General features: G+C 36.6%; 1 protein-coding gene across 8 annotated transcripts in view; it reads right to left on the minus strand.

The window, feature by feature from the left end:
• The window catches only part of rapgef1a (Rap guanine nucleotide exchange factor (GEF) 1a), a 170099-nt gene that overhangs the window by 52639 nt on the left and 95702 nt on the right, over positions 1-21758 (minus strand). For 4 of the 8 annotated variants that reach the window (XM_059993774.1, XM_059993779.1, XM_059993776.1 and 1 more), the window contains one exon: positions 12813-13015. In XM_059993774.1, coding sequence (XP_059849757.1) covers positions 12813-13015 — 203 coding nt within the window. Of the gene's footprint in view, positions 1-7644; positions 7846-12812; positions 13016-21758 lie in introns of all 8 variants that reach the window. The other 4 variants (XM_059993778.1, XM_059993771.1, XM_059993773.1 and 1 more) reach the window with 2 other exon arrangements.

The raw sequence follows: 21758 nt of genomic DNA on the forward strand, positions 1-21758 counted from the left end.
CACAAGTTTTCAGAGCCTTACCAGTTACTCCATCAGGGCCTGCCAACTTGCGAGGGTTCACCCTCCTTAAAGACAGCCTACCACTGGGCTCCAAGACATAGATCACAGGGTCATCGGGTGCAGCAGGGATCTTCACAGTTGTAGTTATATAGGTTCTGAGGTGGAAAGAGAGGAAGATGCCATGGATTGGAGAAGATAGAAAAATGAGAACCTTGAAGTCTCTGGAGACAAAATACGAGAAAAGGGGAAGATGTGCTGGTGGAAGTTTCATACTGAAGGTAACAAAAATTAAAGAGGATGATCGTTTGAATGTGGAGCTTGGTGGGGTCTAAAGAATGAAGTGTAGGGAATGGAACTCCATTAAAATCTTCCATGAATGAGGATAATGAAAAATGTTTGGAAGATCTGGAGTGGAAAACATCATATAAAAAGATATGATGGAGTTACAGGAACTGTGAGAATGGATTTCCTTACAAGAAATGAGGCGGAAGGAGTCTGTGAAGATAACTATGAGCATGCATGACCTTCTAATGGATATAGACTGCAAATCCATCATTTGGTATTGAGCCAGTGAAGCTGAGAAAGAATCGGACACAGATGCTTTAAAACAAAAACAGAACAGTCATATGGAAATTAGCAGCAAAGGTGATGAAGCAAAAAAAAAGTCCTATTAGTAAAATATTAATGCTATGTTAAAGTTCTAATAATGTTACTGAGCTAGTTACAGGATCTAGTTACAGTTGTATTAGTGTGCGTGGTCGCAAGATATCTACTTTTATCGGATTATCTAGCCAAGAAGAACTTGGCATTCTTGCATGGACCAACAAGGGAACATAAACCACTGAAAGTAAATTGGAGAAGGTTGATGAGATTTCACTAGTTTAAGAAATAATATTAATACCACAGCCTAGCCCTGAACCTAATGAATTGCTTTATATACAGTAATTTTCTTTAAAAGTGGTCCCACTGCAGGAAATGAGTCTGGTGTCAATCCTGATGTTTAAGTAAATTTATTCATTGGCATTTGGTTCAATTTGTCTTGGTCAGCAATAAAAGACAGGTTACTTTGTCAAGATCAGCAAAATATGATACTGAATGTTATACAGAACAATGGCTTATTTGCACAGACATCACTAACATTTAATTTGCTTGGAGACATTAAAGCAAAAGAAGTGTTTAAATAAGGTGGAAGATTTGCTCAAATGTTTATTTAGACAAACTTTGCAAACAATAAATAACCATTTTATCAAAGTAAATACTGCTTCTGTGATACTGAAAATGACTAAAAAAGGTTTACAAATACAGGTTTGGGTTTCCTAGGTCCAAAGATCTGATGCAAATTAAAAAGACTAATTTAGAAAATTATTACCTCATACTCACCACATAACAAATATAATTACAGGGAAAAAAAACTGACATTTGTAAACGTATCCAGATTGAACTAAAGGTTGCGAGATCTGTGACAGCCAAGTAGCAGATGAACTCCAGTCTTGCACTGATGCACAAGTTTTTAACCAGTACAATCCTAGTAGCTTATTATCATAAACTCTGATGAAGCACCACTACAAACAGAAGTCATTATATCTAATTGCTTTCTGAAATGTTCTGAAGAAAGCAATTATTATGATAATCAGCTGCCTTTGTATGTAGTCAATCATATCCAAACAAATTAATTACCTCAAACTGAAAGCAAATTAAATTGCATTCATATTGGGTGGCACTGATCTTTATAGAACATAGAATTGTACAGCACATTACAGGCTCTTCGGCCCACAATGTTGTGCCGACCCTCAAACCCGGCCTCCCATATAACCCCCCACCTTAAATTCCTCCATATACCTGTCTAGCAGTCTCTTAAACTTCACTAGTGTATCTGCCTCCACCATTGACTCAGGCAGTGCATTCCACGCACCAACCACTCTCTGAGTGAAAAACCTTCCTCTAATATCCCCTTTGAACTTCTCTCCCCTTACCTTAAAGCCATGTCCTCTTGTACTGAGCAGTGGTGCCCTGGGGAAGAGGAGCTGGCTATCCACTCTATCTATTCTTCCTAATATCTTGTACACCTCTATCATGTCTCCTCTCATCTTCCTTCTCTCCAAAGAGTAAAGCCCTATCTCCCTTAATCTCTGATCATAATCCATACTCTCTAAACCAGGTAGCATCCTGGTCAATCTCCTGTGTACCCTTTTCAATGCTTCCACATCCTTCCAATAGTGAGGAGACCAGAACTGAACACAGTACTCCAAGTGTGGCCTAACCACAGTTTTATAGAGCTGCATCATTACATCGTGATTCTTAAACTCTATCCCTCAATTTATGAAAGCTAACACCTCATAAGCTTTCTTAACTACTCTATCTACCTGTGAGGCAACTTTCAGGGATCTGTGGACATGTACCCCCAGATCCCTCTGTTCCTCCACACTACCAAGTATCCTGCCATTTACTTTGTACTCTGCCTTGGAGTTTGTCCTTCCAAAGTGTACCACCTCATACTTCTCCAGGTTGAACTCCATCTGCCACTTCTCAGCCCACTTCTGCATCCTATCAATGTCTCTCTACAATCTTCGACAATCGTCTACACTATCTACAACACCACCAATCTTCGTGTCGCCTGCAAACTTGCCAACCCACCCTTCTACCCCCACATCCAGGTAGTTAATAAATTTCACGAAAAGTAGAGGTCCTTGTGGGACAACACTAGTCATAACCCTCCAATCTGAATATAGTCCCTCCACCATGACCCTCTGCCTTCTGCAGGCAAGCCAATTTTGAATCTACCTGGCCAAACTTCCCTGGATACCATGCCTTCTGACTTGCTGAATAAGCCTACCATGAGAAACCTTGTTAAATGCCTTACTAAAATCCATGTAGATCGCATCCACTGCACCACCCTCATCTATATGCCTGGTCACCTCCTCAAAGAACTCTATCAGGCTTGTTAGACACGATCTGCCCTTCACAAAGCCATGCTGATTGTCCCTGATCAGACCGTGATTCTTTAAATGCCCACAGATCCTATCTCTAAGAATCTTTTCCAACAGCTTTCCCACCACAGACTTAAGGCTCACTGGTCTATAATTACCTGGACTATCCCTACTGCCTTTTTTGAACAAGGGGACATTTGCCTCCCTCCAATCCTCTGGTACCATTCCTGTGGACAACAAGGACATAAAGATCCTAGCCAGAGGCTCAGCAATCTCATTCCTCGCCTCGTGGTGCAGCAGCCTGGGGAATATTCTGTCAGGCCCCAGGGACTTATCCGTCCTAATGTATTTTAACAACTCCAACACCTCCTCTCCCTTAATATCAACATGCTCCAGAACTAAAATTAATGGTACTAAAATCTGTAATGCCAAAAATAAAACCTCAACTCTCTTTAATCCAAGAATTCCCTTCCGAAAATTAGCTTGGTATCTTTTAGTTACTGAAACTGAATTAAAGGAAATACAAGTTTATTTAATGCACAGTTAAACAGTATGGTTCTCTTGTCTTGTTTTCAACTTGTGTCTAACTTGTTAATTAAACTTGCTCAACAAAACTGAGCAAGATCAGATACTAACATTGATGAAATATCCGCAATTTATGACAACTTGGCAAAGTGAATAGGGGAAGCAGTTAAGGTAGGAAGTAGGCAGTAGCAGCAATAGCAAGGCCTTAAACAACTCTACATGCATTCAGAAACTTAAAAAATCTGTCATCTATTAATCTTTTTGGTTTGTTAGCAATATTGATCAAACAAGACAGAAATAGTGAAATGTAACATTTGAAAAGACTAATCCATGATATTAATATTTTTCTGTCAATGTTTCAGTTATCTTTTCCACATTACATGAAGATCACCACAACAATTCAAGTCTATAGATGCAAGTGTTTATGCTTTAAGATAGTGCTTGAATCAACTTAGGATAATTGAGTCCCAAAATATCAAAAAAAATTTCAAACCTTTTGTCGTTGCTTATCTACACAAGTTCTGTTTGTCCACTATTTCATTGTCTGCAAGCGACTGTTAAAACTTGAGAATCAATTCATTTTTATATTAAAATTAAATTGATATAGCTTATTTTTGCTGAACTAGAGAATTAAAAATAACTACTAAATTGAGGATTTCATAGTCAGCATTATATTTAGATTGTGGCAGAGTATGAGCATAGCTAGAGTTCCATTTGCTTAATCCTGCAAAGGACATACTAACAAACTCAATTGAAATTTGCCATAAGATGTAGGAAGGAAATTGAGAAATGTTCTCATACGACCTTGCTTTACTTAACTTAGTGTTCAACCTTGTCCTGCTGAAGGGTTTCAGCTCAAAACGACAACTGTATTCTTTTCCACAGATTATGCCTGACCTGCTGAGTTCCTCCGGCATTTTGTGTATGTTGCTGACAAAATTCTACTTATCAATAATAACATCACTGGCCACCCTCTTCCTCTCATTTAAACTCCCGACATCCTGGTGTCAAATTTCATGAAATCTAGTGTATTAATGATCACAAATATTCCCAATAGTCAACTATTTATTTATAATGAATGATTTAGCTTCTGATTGCTATTAACAGCTAGACATTATTGGCTGTAATCTTATTTCACTCTCATTGTCATAAACTCAACTATAGGTTCTCTCCATTTAAACCTACAAACGATACGGGGGTGGGGGGGGGGGTTGTTAAAGGGTGATAGTTAATGACTCAAGCTATTAATCCACACTAACTGATACTGCCACAAAGTCAGTGTAAAATTTACCAGTTTAAGAAGAATCTTAATATCCCTGCTCTCCCATAATGCAAATCTGGGTGTTGCCTCTAAATGTGGTACCAAGAATTAGTAAGATAGTCCATCAAGGATGAAAAACCATCAATAACTTATTATATTGATGAAAAATATAGGATATACACCCTATATATTTATAACTAGATCTGGAGAACAGCAGAATTCAGCTGCACCAGCACATTTCAATATTGTTTTTCTTTACTAAATATTGGCATATTTTACTACTTTTATGTTGTGTTTTACCTCCACTTATGAAACCTAAAGCCTTTGGCAATCAACAATAGTTTAGTTTCTTAATGTTCCGGAATTTCTTTACAGTATCAGTAGAGCACATATCAGCTGATTTAGTTAGAGCAGTTAAACTTCTAACCAAACTATGCTTTTCCACGCAATGCACTCAGCAAAACTGGCACTTGCTTTTCATTGACTATTTCAGTTGTTTCCAAATACTGCCCAATTTGCTCAGTATACAACATCCAGTTATCTTTGTGAAATTGAGTCTATCTATGTTCCTGATGTAGCTAGCCATTTCTGCTTTCATTTTAAATTCATGGTTATCACCCTGTACTGGTGATTGAGGAAGCTGTGAATTCATCCATTTCCTGCCTTTTTAACTTGACCATCTTTCTCATCCCCTTGCAAAATAATAAATGAGTCGTGCTTTTTTTTTAAAAACTTGAACATCTTGCTGCACTTTTTTAAACTCTAACATCTTGCTACGGGCTTTTAAAAAAAAAAGCTTAACAGTAAGATGGTTGTCTTGGGTTCATTTAAAGCTTCCTCATCGCCACTGTTGTATTTTGCAACTCCAAAACTTGAAACAAATTGAAAGAAAAACAGAAGCCAGGAAATGCGTGTGCTTAATTTCGTTTTTACTTTAAGCAAGGCATGCATATATTATGTGGAGGCATGATTATGTATGCTATTCACATACTTTTACATATAATGCACAATAGTTATGTGAACAAAGAACGCTTAATCAAACAATATATTTATAATATTACTCAAATACAGCATTCTCTATAACAGTTTATGACAAGGCATCAATTCAAATGGAAAAAAAATTAAAAATCAGGACAGACAGCCATCAATAAGTTGGAATGCTTTAAAAGCATTATTACCTGTGACAAGAACAAACTACAAATCACACAAATAAAACATGCTGTTAGTTACTGCCTCGATACAATATGTATTACTCAACTCATGAGTGATGACATTGTGAATTTATCATGGATGTAGGGACTGAAGGTTGATTGCTACATTTAGTAACGACACAATGTATGAAAGTAAAAGGTGAAGAGAACAGAAACTAGATACAAGAACTAATGTGTTGGCAAAAATCTGGCAAAGGGAGAATATGGGAAATTGCAAAACAGTCCAAAATGGCAGAAATACAAAACATTATCTGAATAATGAGGCCATAAACACATGTGATTCTGCAGATACTGGAAATCCAGAGCAACATACACAAAATGCTGGAAGGAACTCAGCAGGTGAGACAACATGTATGGAAATGAATAAACAGTTAACGTCTTGGGCCCAGTCCTGATGGTGTTTTGGCCTGAAATGTTGACTGTTTATTCCTTTCCATAGAAGCTGCCTCACCTGCTGAGCTCCCCCAGCAATTTGTGAGTATTACTCTGAACAGTGAGCTTTCAGAGGTTCAAGACACAGAGATTTGGATGTCCTTAATCACATTTCACCCAAGGCTAGTACAATTGTGCAAAATGTTATTGTGTGAGGAATGGATTGCAAAATTGCAGAGATTATGTTTCAGTTATATAGGGTACTTATAACTGATTAATCGAACAAATTTATAGGCAGTGGTAATCAAACACCACAGGAATAATATGGAGTAATGCTTTGGAAACTTTCATAAGAGCTGCAAAAAAAAAGAATTAATTTTTTCTCTCTTATACATAATACACATTACGGAAAGAGGCTACGATTCATGCTTTGGAATTGATCCACATGTATTGCAGTCTGCTGAAGAGTCTAGATCTTCACTGTCATTTCCCCTCCCCCACCATCCCCTACTGAGTTGATGTGCACAAATTAGAGAGATTTGATGCAATTTTGTTTTTGGTGAAGAAGATACAGTGTAATTTATCAAGAATTAAAGCATATACAAAATAAAAATGCAGAGATGGTGCAACTTCCATATTCTCACAAGGATCGACATCAAAATATGAACTACAAATGATTAATCTGCAAAAATGTAAAAGCATACTATAAATAACAAAAGCTGAACAAATCAGTCAAAAGATGCATATTCTTACTGAGTTCTCATCCTGAAAATGGATAGTAAAGCTATCATGAACCAATATTTGAAAGGAAAATACTTCAAAGCTGGTGAAATTCGCTCCTTCTAGGTACTGCAACCACAACACCCACAAAACTGAAACATAGTTTAAGGCTCTCTTGAAATGCAAATTTTCTTCATATAAAACATACAGCATATAGCTGGTTTTATTAGGGGAAGCTTTGATCAACTCTGGCCACACATTTCTCGCGTACAATAAAAAGCTCTGCAGCTTTCAAAAGGCTGCATCCAAAATGAAGAAAGCAAACTTTCTGAGAGACAACCCAATGAAATAGTAATTTTGGATAGTAATGATTGTGCAAGACTCATCTTCTATGGCTTGCCTTCCCCACAGATTTAATTAGCCATCTACAATTCAGAAAATGCAAATACAACTCTTGATCATCTTAAATTAAGAAGCAATAAAACTACAAATCAATGCAGCGTACTTTTGTTTTGATAAGCCTAACTTTACAACCAAGTCAGACTCTTCTATTTTGATTAGCCAAAGCAGCTGAAGAATGCATACAGACAGCAGATCATAAAGCACAAGCTTTAGTCAGCACACTCACCGAAGATGAAGATAAGGAGTTGTGACGACTCAGGAAGGAATTGGAGACGGACATGCTGATACTGGTAGCAGTATTGGCGTCCTCAGGCAGGACAAGGGCTTTCGACTGCTGAAGGTAGAAAGAGGAGGAGGACAAAGAAAATGAGGAGGAGAATGAGGAGGATGAAGAATAGGAAGAAGATGATGCAGCAGCATAGGATGCCTGCATGGGGAAGAGAAAAGGGAAACAGGAGACAGAGATAGAAACAGTCAATAGCAAAGAGAAAAAAAACTGCAATTTGAAGGATATTATGTAGTAAATTATAGCAGCTAAAAACCTCACACATTTATACAGATTTAAATTATATTCTGCTTTTATTATCTGCAATGATTCTACTGAATGTCACACAGTCTATAGATCGTTAGCTGCAGGATTCATAGAATTTGTTCAGTTTACAGCTGATATTTTAACATTTCTCTTCAACACCCAGGCCCCTTCCTATGTGGAGATTATCAGTTGAAATTGTTTTATGTTTGGCTTCATCTCTGTAGTATACCTTCTCACCTTGCAAATTTCATTCTGAAAACAATTGTTCATTCAAATATTAAGTAATTAAATTATTTTAATGATCAGCTGCATATTTTGCCATTCTCACCCACTAGTAGTAGTTCTGGCAGCATTTCTTTAATCAACATTTAACATATATTCCACCCTTGGGTTTAACCAACAAAAAAAATCGAAAAGAATGAAAGTGTTTATGTTAAAATGGTATGGGTGTTATTTTCATTTTTTCCAGTCAACAACTTGAATAAACCAGTGCAAAGTTTAAAATTATTTGAGTTCTCATATTTCTATTTAAACTGTTCAATACATGTAATATCTTTGGATAGGAACCATCTCTAGACAGTTCAAGGGATCAGGAACTCAATGCTTCATCCAAACAGAATTTGTTGATAAAATATCAACATTCAAAGCGACACCAATGAATTCCAAACAAAATATGACCGTAAAACAGCACCAGTAATACAGAATCTAGCCACGTTCTTTTGATTTGTATGTTATCTTGATTTGAAAGAAAGTTGTTCCCAATGGACTTACTGCTTTTATGTACTGCTGGCTAGATTTTTTTAATGTCCTGTAAGCTGACAGAAGATTTCAGCAAAATCTTTCTAATCATTTGAAGTTAGTTACTCATTCCTAGCAGACACCATCCTGATATGAATCAAAAATCTACAAGTTATGACTCTTCAGCATTAGAAATGAATTCCAGGGCCAGAAGTATGTCTACTGTCAGCATATTGAAAATGTGCTAGTTTGGTTCCAGTAACCTTAATACTCCTCCTCTTCCCCAATGCTTTGCAAAAGCTTTATATTCAATTCCTTTTGAACCTTACCACTAGCTCTGTTATTACTTCCCTTTCAGACAAGTTCTAGATTGCTTTGTTTACCAGTCATCTGAAATCCATGTCCTTGGGTTACCATCAGAGAGTCTCTATATCAGGAGTTCCCAATCTTTTTCAACCATGGGCCCCTACCATTATCCAAGGGGTCTGTGGACCCTACTCCACACTTACTGCACCCAAACCCCTCACAAGTCTGAACTTTAATAAACTTCTCCTTAATGTTTTCTTCTCCAAGGAGAACAGCTTCATTGAACTCTAGCCAGGTATGTTGAGAAGAATTTCTGATGACTGAGTAACCACTTCCTGTTCTTTTCCTTTTTCGGAACCTTCAGCATCTGTGTACCATTGGGTCTGGATTTGTTCAACACAGCCAAAAATAATGACCATTCTCAAATGAATAATAAGATACTGTGGGCAAGGGGCAACTTTAAAAAAATTTTTTTAAATTATGAGAGGCAGTGATAGAGTAGATAGTCAGAGTCGCTTTCCCCAAGGTATAAATGTCAAAAACAAGAGGGTATATAGCTTTAAGAAGGTAAGGGAATGTTTAAAGGAGATGTGTAGAAGAAATTTTCTTTTAAAAAATACAACTGGTGCTTAGAATGTGCTGCCAGGTGTGATGGTGGAAGCAGGCAAAATAGTGGCATTTAAGAAGCATTTAGACAGGACACTTGAACATTAAAAGAATGGAGATACATAGATCGAATTCAGGCAGATGATTTCATTTGGCATCAGGGCTAGCACAAGGATAGTGAGCCAAAGGCCTATTCCTGTGCTACACTGTTCCACATTCTCTATCCTGACTAAACTAGGAACTTAAAGCTAACCAATGTGACGTGTGCTTGCAAGGTGGTTAAAGCCTAACAGTAATGTTGCCCTATTGTGTAACATTTGAAGATATACAGGTGTCCCCTCCTTTACAAAGGTAAAGCGTTTCAATGAAACCTTTCTTAAGCCAAAATGGCGTAAAGCGAAGAACCATTAATTTATATGGTAAAAATGTTCATAAAAGCAAAAATCCTCTTTGTAATGCAAAAACAGGTTACTAATGTAGGTCTTTTGTAAAAGTGAAGTGGCATAAAGCGAACATTCGTAAAGCAGGGGACACCTGTATAGGCTTTAGATCTTAATGCCTTAAATTTCTTCAGAAATTTAAAGAATTACAATAATCAATTTGGATGGTGCATTGGTTTCTTGTTTCTTGTTTCAAATCAAACACTGGCTTGACTGAATACAATATAATTTATATAAAAAAAAACAAATTTCCGGTTTTACATAACATCTCTTTAAAATGGGAAATCACAAAGTCAGCATTCAAAAGGTTGACCTCCCCAGGGAGAAAAGATAGGTGTTAAGCCAGAAATCATGCCTCTTTACCCCAATCTGGATGCTTTCTAAAATTAGCACACTAACCTTTCACTTAGTGAGTATTATCAGTTGTATTGTAAACTTGCTCGGGTTGATCATTTTGGCTATATCACATTATGATTACAATACCAGTATTATTTCAGAACGAGGTTCTTGCTATGGTAGAATCAACCTATTTAAATGCTTCTGCTTGATGAGAGCATGCACAATACTGCTTTCTGTACAAGAAATTGAGACCGTGTCTTCTGAAGAAAGGAAATTGTTAGTGCAAATATGCACCATGATTAAAAAAACATAAACCACAGCACCACAATTAATTGCAAAAATGAATTTTAACTTAAGAATTCAAATCCCATATTTACAGACAATGGTTTAATTCCTGGTACATTAAACAAATAGCATTAAAAAGAAATTAAAAGCTGAAATCTAACAAGACCCAAAATGTATACTATGAGAAAAATTGTGGAGTGATTAAATATCAACATTAACTTTTCAAATTACAACATCAGATGTCAAAATTCCCTCCATAAATCAGTAGCATTAGTCTCTGAAGGTGCAAAGGAAACCCAATGCAAAGGTTACCAACAAATCTAATTTATATTTCAAATAATACTGATTTAGGTAAAGAAAACCTTGCACATTATCTGCAGTCCAAAAGGAATCCTTGTTACTTGTCATTATATGGCAAAATAAAGTAACCACCAATACCAAACTCAACAATTATTTACTACGTGGCCTTAACAAGGCATGAATTCGACATACAAGCTGTCTTTGTCAATCTTAATTACGGCAGTCGCATAATGCGTTATGGATATAGTTTGCAAAATCAAGTCTAAACTAATTCTTGTATCAAATTTACAAAACCAACAATACTGGCATAACTCTAAATGCACTCAAGAATATTGCCTTGGCAACATCAAAACACATCAGTTAAACTTCGTCTAGTCCAATGCTTTACCCTAATAGCCCAAGAAAAAGATCCAGACATATTTATCATGCTGTACCAAATTTTGATTTGTGAAGAATGAAGTATTGAAAGATTCTGGCAAACAGTTAAAAAATGCCCTAGTATGCTTAAAAAAAAAAGACCTGGAAGGAAATATGCATTTAAATCCATGCATATAGCAAATAAATATTGAGACATAAATATGATGCTCAACATCATTATTTACAGAATACAGGATCAGCTGTATGTACTTGTATGTTACTTCCTCTGAAAAGCAAGACCGCAGATCAAGTCCTCAGAGTTTACATAGGTGAGATTTATATTACAAATCATAAGAAAAGCATTGATTACCTGTGCCTTCAAGTCAGAAATAAAAACTAAGAAAGCACTTACTAAATGCACAACCCAACTAATAAGACATAAAAAGAAATACATTTAAATGCAAGACAATGCTGCTTAAATAAATTTAAGCTTTCCTTTGCACCTTCTTTTGCAAACTGCCTGTTTTATTGCCAATATTCAAAGGATATGAAATCACTTCAGCTCATATAGCTAATTCACTATGAAGCATCAATTTCTCTCTAGCCTTTGAAGTGATGAATGAGCTGCAGAAATTAACATCGTTATGTGCTATGAAAGTCAGCAGCTGAATTGATCACAATTTTGATTTTTGTAGGTTTTGTAGGTTTTCAATAACCAATTTAATAAACCAGAAATTTTGTTTTCTGTGTTAGAGTTAATATGTACAAGGTCTGATTAAGTGAAATAAGTCAAAGTGTTAAACATGGAACTTCAAATGCCATAATCACTTTTTTTCTAAAGTTCCAGTGTTCAGTTGCTTGATCAAGCTGGTCATTAAAAAGAGATTTTTCTCTTCCTACCTAGAAATATTTACCCTAAATGTAAATTAGTGCTCAGAAAAATAAGTGATCAAGTACAACCTTAAGTCTAAATCAAAAATAAAATATCCAAAGACCTAGAAGGACCTTCCCTTCAAATGAACACAACAACATAATTTTTAAACTGCACTTAAAAGCATTTAAGTAATAAAGGCTATTTTTTTAAAAATTAAATATATTGCACATTAAGTTACAATTACTGTTTTCAATTTTATTTTCAAAGATCATATATCTGAACATATGAATTAAAGTAAATTTGAAAAATCTGAAATCCATTTTACAAAAATATTAAGAATCAACATGCAAGAAATTACTGTGAAAATCAAAATACATTGCGAGTGCAGATCCTATCCATTCAACATCATAAAATAAGCAAAAAGCAAAAACCTCATTCCAGAGGTGTGTCAAGCTTTTCCAATGGAAAATAACCATTGTTCACTTTGGTAATAACCTTCAACTTACACTCCCCTCATTCCACTCACCACTTCCATCCTGTCACTTCCCAAAAGGTCAAAATTATAAGCTGTGTATCTAAGCCTTGACATATGCGGGCAAAACTAAAGTCAGACTTACCAGTTGTCTTTGTTTGGGTGGCAGAGCTGGAGGAGGCAGAATCTCTAGTGATGAATCAGTGCTGCTGAAGGAGTCATTGAATCCATAGACTTCCTGAAACCGTTTGTTCCGCTGCTCATATATATGTTCATTCTGTGGTGTCTGATAAAAAACGTGAGGCTGTGGCTCAGAATAATCTTCCACAAATTGCATGTATGCAAGGACTAAACATGGGAAGAAAGAAAAGTAGAAAAACAAAATCAGCAAGCTTCCTTAAAACAGACTGGTTTTGGTTAACATTGGTAATGAGAATTTTGCTAGATAGCAATAGTGGTAAGATTGCATCATCCTGATGAACTAAATTTGATTCCCAGTTGGTACTTTATAAAAAGTGTTAGGATAACAGGTAGAGAAGAGAAAATCAGAGTCAGAGAAATGGGTCCCCCAGACCACGATTCCCATGCTAAGCTGCCCATTTAAACTAATTCATTTCCCTGCATTAGGTCCATATCCTTTTATGCCTTATATATGATTACATCCAATTCCACCATCACTGGCATTGTATTTCAGATTATTAACCAATATACAAATAAACTTTACCATTAGATTTGCTTTTAAACTCTTTCTTTTCACCTTAAATCTGTGGCCTCGTTTTTTTTAAATTCCCCTGTCATGAGTAAAAAGCTTTGATTACCCTTCCTTCTTATAGTGTTTATATATCTTTTTCAGGTCATCCAGTCTCCTTCATTCCAAGGAAAACAAGTTGAACTTATCCAACCTTTCCCCATAACTAAAACGCACCAGTCCAGGTTACATCCTGGTGAACCTCCTCTGCACCCTCTTCAGCACAACCACTTCCTTCTTATAGGTAAATTATAATTTTTTCCTTTGTTCTTAATCAACATTTTCTATACAAATGTTCATGAATAGTACATGCTCATTGTTCACTAGTAAATGCTTTTGAGATGGTAGTAAGTGAACTTGAACTACTATAATCTGTGAGCTGAAGGTGCTCTCACATTGCTAGAGGATGAGCTCCTGCAATAAGTTTAAGACTGGATGGTGCCCAACTGGAAGAATCGTGTATGCGTTTCTTTATTCCAGATGCCCTTGAACAGGGGAATGGAAGAGTTTCAGGAGTTCTCTCAAGGTAGTCAGGACAAGTTTTCTTGACAGCATAGTTACATCTCAGCATCTAGTGGTGCTGAATCAATTCTACAAATTCTTTTTAATTTAGGAAGGACATCCTCTTTTCTCCAGTCCTCAGGCACCTCTTTGATGTTCACTGATTAATGACAGCATTCCATTGCTTCTGCTACAGATATCTGAATGGTTTATGAACACCACTTCATTATTCCTTTTTCCTGCGCTCTTTACTTGTAATGCTACGCCTTTGCACTGTACTGCAGCCACAAAACAACAAAATTCATGTCATATAAAACTATGATAATAAACCTCATTCTCCCCTTTATTTTCACAAAGATCTAAATGTTTATGCCAGAAATTTTGCTTACTTTAAGGCTACAAGTCAAATCAGCATTCATGCAAGTCTTCAAACCAGATGAGGTGTTCTCAATATGTTACAAAACTTTAGGAAACTATTTGGACAAGCTATATCACAAGGGGTAGTACACCAAAGGTCCAGGGGATAAACAGGTGCCAAGGCAATATTTCAGGTGAACAATATTTTCTTAATTCTCAAGTTTATTTTATTTAGAGATACAATGCAAAACAGACCTATCTGGTTCGACGAACTGCACCGCTCGGCAACCCATCTACTTAACCCTAGTCTAAATCGCAGGACAATTTGTAATTACCAGTTAACCTACCAACCAGTAGGTCTTTGGAATGTGAGAGGAACGAGCTTCGTTTTCTTTATAGATGCTATTTGATTCGATCATTTACACATTTTAATACAAATATATTATGAATTATTTATTTCCAATGCTTTTGGTCAAAGCACCCCTTTCCTGAAACCATCACTGCTGCACCACTGCAATTACACTGGAATGAACTGAAATGTGGGAGAAAAGTGATTCATAAGCTCACACCTCCCTTTACCAGCTGAGGGTCCTAACATTAAACAACATGTTATAACATATTCCATCTTAGAGAATTTAAGTAAGTTATTCATTAATATTTTGAATGTTACACAGATACATTTTCCATCTACTTATTTACTTATTCCACATAGTATCTGAAATAAACAAGAGTTTCTACAGACTCTGGAAATCCAGAGTAACTCACACAAAATGCTGGAAAAACTCAGCAAGTCAGACAGCATTTATGGAGAAGAATGGTTGACGCTTCAGGCTGGGGCTCTTAGTATCTCACATGATCACCTTTAATAGCAACAGCAATCCATTCAATGTGGTTTGGATTGCTCCTTGAGTAGGGCTTCTTTCAATTAAACTAGTCACCAGTTTTCTGGCTTGATAAATAAGCAAAAATATGGGTCAACACGAGGAAATCTGCAGATGCTGGAAATTCAAGCAACACACACAAAATGCTGGTGGAACGCAGCAGGCCAAGCAGTATCTATAGGGAGAAGCGCTGTCGACATCTCGGGCCGAGACCTGTGAGTCCTGACAAAGGGTCTCGGCCCGAAACGTCGACAGCGCTTGTCCCTATAGATGCTGCCTGTCCTGCTGGTTCCACCAGCATCTTGTGTGTGTTGCAAAAATATGGGTTTTGCTTTTACAGACATATTAGCCCCAAGCATCAATTTGAAACAAAAATTGACTTTTGTTAGTGTACAAACCACATAATATGGGAACACCATTACATGCAAGTTGCCCTTCAAGGCATACAAAACATCAACTTGAAAATAAATTGCCATTTCTTTATTGTTGCTAGGTTCCAATTTAGAACTCCAAAAGCATTATTGTACTTCCTTCATTGCGAAAATTGCGGTAGTTTATGAAGATAGCACACGACCAACTTTGGTCTTTAAAATTTTTGACTTTGTCAGTCATGTCTGCATCCATAAAAATGAATAAATAGCAATTTAATCATAAAGAATATGACATTAATAAAATACTGCACTTGCACTAAATATCCTTAAAGTTTGATATGAATATACAGCATCAATAAAACCCTCATTATTTAGTCTCTCATCCTCTGCAACTACTTTCTGAGAAGAATTAGTGTTCTGGGAAAAAGAATTCATTCAAAAGGAATGTGTGTATAATACTGCAATCAACAACATTTGTATCTCAGTCCTCTATGCAGATCGCATCCACATCAAGTCCTTCTTTAGTTCCTGCATAGACTGACTGCAAATGTTTAATTGTTGGATATTCTATTAAGTGAAGAAAATTGAATTCTCCGTGTAATCTTATTTGAAACAGATGTTCTTTTACAAAGTGACTATTGATGATGACTTTAAAAATGAGAGCAGCTGTTCCTAAATTCCAAACCCAGATCAACATTCCATCTGCAAAACTGCTGTTTATCATATTACAAATAGAGACATGGGGACTTTGGGGGAGGGGGGGTGAGCACTTAAAATAATCAACATAACACAATACAAGTCCGTGTCATCATTTAATCAGACCACAGTAGATCCTGTACTATATCTGATTTCCCAGAGGATCATTTTATCCTTTGATTAAATTATACATCTATATGCATAGATGCTGCATCTGTTTCATGGATTTTGTAATTAAACTCAGGAAAAATGCCTTTCTGGTATAGAAACAAGAGGTACATACATCTTTATGCAACTGAATAATGCTCTTTAGGAGTCTGGAGGGAAACCAGTGAATTTCCTACAGATATTGCAACTTGCACTGCCACTTTGGGCTCAAAGCAATGAGTTTTCAGGTTTCATCAACAGCAGATTAAACAAAAGGAATAAACTTGCTTTGGACTTTTCTCCTGAAAAGGATAAATTTAAAAACTAATCAAACATCCTCCTCAGCAATATAATTATGATACTCTAGAGATGGACTTAGAATCTTTTCCCCACCTTCTGGCCTACAGAATACTCACACAAACTACTGGTGATCTCAAAAAATAAGAAAACAAAATTAATAACATATAGGAATTTATATTCTACCATTTGAAATTCAGTGTTGTTCAAAAAACAATTGTTGATGCTAACAGACGTTTAATCTAAACTTTAACACTCAGATTATAAAACATTATTGTTAGTTAGTTCTCATGCTAGGAGCTATTCTAATAGTACCAGTATTTTATTGTTATTCCTCTCCACACTTTGTGGTGCATCAGGTGGCAACCTTGTCATTTCTTTAGCATTTCTGTCTGTTTTTTTAACAAGGAAAAGTTGCTAGCACAGCGCTCAACCCAGCACAGATGGAAAGCATGCAGCGAGCTGACCGGATTCAAACCTGGGACCACTCACTTCAAAGTCCAGTGCTGATGTCAGTACACCACCAGGTGGCTAATATTTTATTTTTATATCTCAAAACACCCTAAAAAAAATGAGCCAACTTCTTAATCTACCACCATCAATGCAGATTTCTGTAAAGAATCTTCATGTAGTAATTAAGGGATGTTGATAACCAAATCAAATGGTATTGAATTTTAGGGTAATTATATTGCCAAATGCCTGCTGTACATGATGGTGGATGTAAAGGATTTAGGAAATTCTGCTGTATTCATGGTAAAGACTTACAGGACATTTTCTGGACAGCAAACACTAAGGCATATGGAAATAATGTACAGACTGCTGAAAAACAAGGGAGGAGATAGCGTGCAAAAGTTTAACTCATAATTCTCACCAAGCTTTTAGGCTACACACCAACCTATTTGTATTTATGAAGCATTTTAGTGATTTTCCATACATAAATTACTAGCTTATAGTATAACCTTTCTAAAATGCACAAACTAATTAAAGCACACCCATTTCCTTAAGTAATGGCAAAAACATTTGTAAAACATAGAAACATAGAAAATAGGTGCAGGAGTAGGCCATTCGGCCCTTCAAGCCTGCAATGCCATTCAGTATGATCATGGCTGATCATCCAACTCAGAACCCTGCACCTGCTTTCTCTCCATACCCCCGATCCCTTTAGCCACATCTAACTTCCTCTTAAATATAGCCAATGAACCGGCCTCAACTGTTTCCTGTGGCAGAGAATTCCACAGATTCACCACTCTCTGTGTAAAGAAGTTTTTCCTCATCTCGGTCCTAAAAGGCTTCCCCTTTATCCTTAAACTGTGACCCCTCGTTCTGGACTTCCCCAACATCAGAAACAATCTTCCTGCATCTAGCCTGTCCAATCCCTTTAGAATTTTATACGTTTCAATAAGATCCCCCCTCAATCTTCTAAATTCCAGTGAGTATAAGCCTAGTCCATCCAGTCTTTCTTCATATGAAAGTCCTGCCATCCCAGGAATCAATCTGGTGAACCTTCTCTGTACTCCCTCTATGGTCAGAATGTCTTTCCTCAGATTAGGGGACCAAAACTGCACGCAATACTCTAGGTGCAGTCTCACCAAGGCCTTGTACAACTGCAGTAGAACCTCCCTGCTCCTGTACTTAAATCTTTTTGCTATGAATGCCAACATACCATTTGCCTTTTTCACCACCTGCTGTACCTGCATGACCACCTTCAATGACTGGTGTACAATGACACCCAGGTCTCGTTGCACCTCCCCTTTTCCTAATCGGCCACCGTTCAGATAATAATCTGTTTTCCTGTTCTTGCAACCAAATTGGATAACCTCACATTTATTCACATTAAATTGTATCTGCCATGAATTTGCCCACTCACCTAACCTATCCAAGTCACCCTGCATCCTTTTAGCATCCTCCTCACAGCTAACACCGCCGCCCAGCTTCGTGTCATCCGCAAACTTGGAGATGCTGCATTTAACTCCCTCATCTAAATCATTAATATATATTGTAAACAACTAGGGTCCCAGCACTGAGGCTTGCGGTACCCCACTAGTCACTGCCTGCCATTCTGAAAAGGTCCCGTTTACTCCCACTCTTTGCTTCCTGTCTGCCAACCAATTCTTTATCCACATCAATACCATAGCCCCCAATCCCATGTGCTTTAAGTTTGCACACTAATCTCCTGTGTGGGACCTTGTCAAAAGCCTTTTGAAAATCTAAATGTACCACATCCACTGGCTCGCACCTATCCACTCCACTAGTTACATCTTCAATAAATTCCATAAGATTCGTTAGACATGATTTTCTTTTCACAAATCCATGCTGACTTTGTCCGATGATTTCACCTCTTCCCAAATGTGCTGATATCACATCTTTGATAACCGACTCTAGCATTTTCCCCACCACCGATGTCAGCACAATTAAAATTTAAGTGCATCTTTTAGAATTATATTTTAAAACTTGTGTCTAACCAGTTAACCAATGCAAAGTGAGAACTGCTGACTCTCTGTTAATTTCAAATGTCATGTATGTTATGATTGTTTAAAAATACACATATTTCACCACCTAACAGCCAAGCTCCAGGGAATATTAAGCATCTAGCACTAGCAATTCCAGCATTCACTGAAGTTGCAGTTTCTTTTTGGAAAACAAAATTTACAGAATAAATCATTGAAAAAAATTAGCTAGAAACACAGAAAGCACATCCTCTATGTCGTCAAGAAAACTCTTTAGGCATCTGCTTGTTTTGTATAAATAATCTGTGATCAGTCATGCTAATTATTTCACTATTATAGGCCTCTACTTTACACTTTAAAATGTAATCTACATTTGCAAGAAAAGTTTGTGAACCCTTGCAATTATCTGGCTTTCTGCATTAGCTATTCATAAAATGTGGTCCAATCTGCTTAAACTAATAACACACAAACAGTTGTAGTTCTTGTCAATACTGAGTACACCATTTAAACAATCACAGTCTAGGTTCAAAAAAATGTGGATTCTCAGTGGTAATGTCTTCTACAAAAGCTATTTGGAGTCAGGTGTTCCAATCAATGAGATGAGATTTAGGGTGTGGGCTGTAGAGGTGTCCTACCCTATAAGCCACACAAAGTCAGGTTACTGACACAACCTGCTCTTAAGAAAGATCCCTTTATGTGCTCCATGCCTCTGTCAAAACAACTTTGAGGACCTTAGAAGAGGAACTGTAGAGATGTATAAATTTGTAAAAGGCTACAAAAACATTACTGAAGACCAAAGTGTTCATCTGTCCACAGTATGAGAAATTGTCTACAAATGGAGGAAATTCAGTACTGTTGCTACTCTCCCTTGGAATGAGCGTCCTACAAAGATCACACCAAGAACACAACATGCAATGTTAAAGAACTGAAAATGAACCCAAGGGTAACAGCAAAAGACCTGCAGAAATCTCTCAAACTTGTTAAAGTCTCTGTGTTCATGTGTCCACTATAAATAAAACAATGAACAAGACTGGGTGTTCATGAAGGACTCCACAAAGGAAACTGCTGCTCTCCAAAAAAAAACATTGCTGCACATCCCAAATTTGCAAAAGACCAGCTGGATGTTCCACAACGCTTCTGGGACATGCCCTATGGATAGGCGAGACAAATATTGAACTTTTTGGCAGAAATGCACACCACTATATTTGGAGGGGAAAAAAAGGCACAGCACACCAGCACCAAAAGCTTACCCCGACTGTGAAGCATGACGTAAGGAGCATCATGTTTTGTGGCTGCTTTGCTGCCTCAGGGCCTGGTCAACTTGCAATCATTGAGGGAACAATGAATTCAAAATTGTATCAAGACAGGAGAAATACCTGAAGTTTAAGAGAAGTTGGATAATGCAACAAGACAATGATCTGAAAGACGAGAGTAAATCAACAACAGTGTGCAGAAAATTCGTGTTTTGGAATGGCCAAAACAGAGACAAGACCTTAATCGAATTGAGATCTGTGGCATGACCTGAAGAAAGCTGATCATACAAGGTATCCCGGAAATATTGATGAATTGAAACAGTTTTATATGGAGAAATGGTGTAAAATTCCTTCTCACTGTTGTACAAAGTCTGATCATCAGCTACAGGAAATGTTTGGTGGAGGTTATTGCTGCTAAAGGAGGTTCTATCAGTTATTAAATACAAGGGTTCACATACTTTTCCAGCCTGAACTGTGAATGATTAAACAATGTGTTCAAAAGATATGAAAAGTACATTGTTTGTGTTTTATTAATTTATTTGCCTATTATTGTAACCTAGATGAAGATTGGACTTTGAGAATACAGAAAAGCAATTAAATGCAAAGGGCTCACAAACTTTTTCTTGCAACTGTATCTAGATCTATTTTGCATTCTTATAATTTGATGCTTTTAATATTTGGACCAAGCTTTTATTCACTAGTATATGTAGTGAGCTTAATTATGACCAGAAGAACTTTTATTGTGTTGAAGATGAAAAGCAACTTTTAATTCAATACACTGTCCATTTTGGACTGCAAAATTTCACGCTAAACAGAAATAACAGGAGTTACTCACTATAAAACTAACCTTAAGAAATACATTACAAAATGTGATATATTTCAAAGTAACTCTGTACAGAAACAGTTATTTTCTTACATTTTTCAGTGCCAATCATATAATCCTCCATTAAGTCATAATAAATAGTATCTTCCTTCCCCATCAAGTAGATTAATTAATTTTTAGAATTTTGGTTGTAACCTCAATTAGCTACTTTAAAATAGGAGCCACATTAAAATAAGATTTCTTGTTGTTTTGCTCAACATGGTACTTCCAAAGCAGAAGATAAATCTTAATTTGATTCGCCCTTGGAATTTGGTTAAGATCTATATATCCACTTTTAATTGTTTTGTTGAGGTGACTTGCGAAGGAAAATTAATCATCTTGCCCTGCATTCTATTTTAGAAAACATATTAGTTTCTTTTACTGGATCATTTACTTTAGGGAAAAGTGGAGTTTCACACTGTTCTATTACATTGCCTTTTACCAATTAGGTGTTCTGGGCAAAATAGACCAATAAATTCACAACGATAGTAATACTACTTCCTTGCTGACTGGCAAGGCTGCAAAACAAGC

This window comes from Hypanus sabinus, chromosome 18 (genome assembly GCF_030144855.1).
Source record: "Hypanus sabinus isolate sHypSab1 chromosome 18, sHypSab1.hap1, whole genome shotgun sequence".
Taxonomy (NCBI): Eukaryota; Metazoa; Chordata; class Chondrichthyes; order Myliobatiformes; family Dasyatidae; genus Hypanus; species Hypanus sabinus.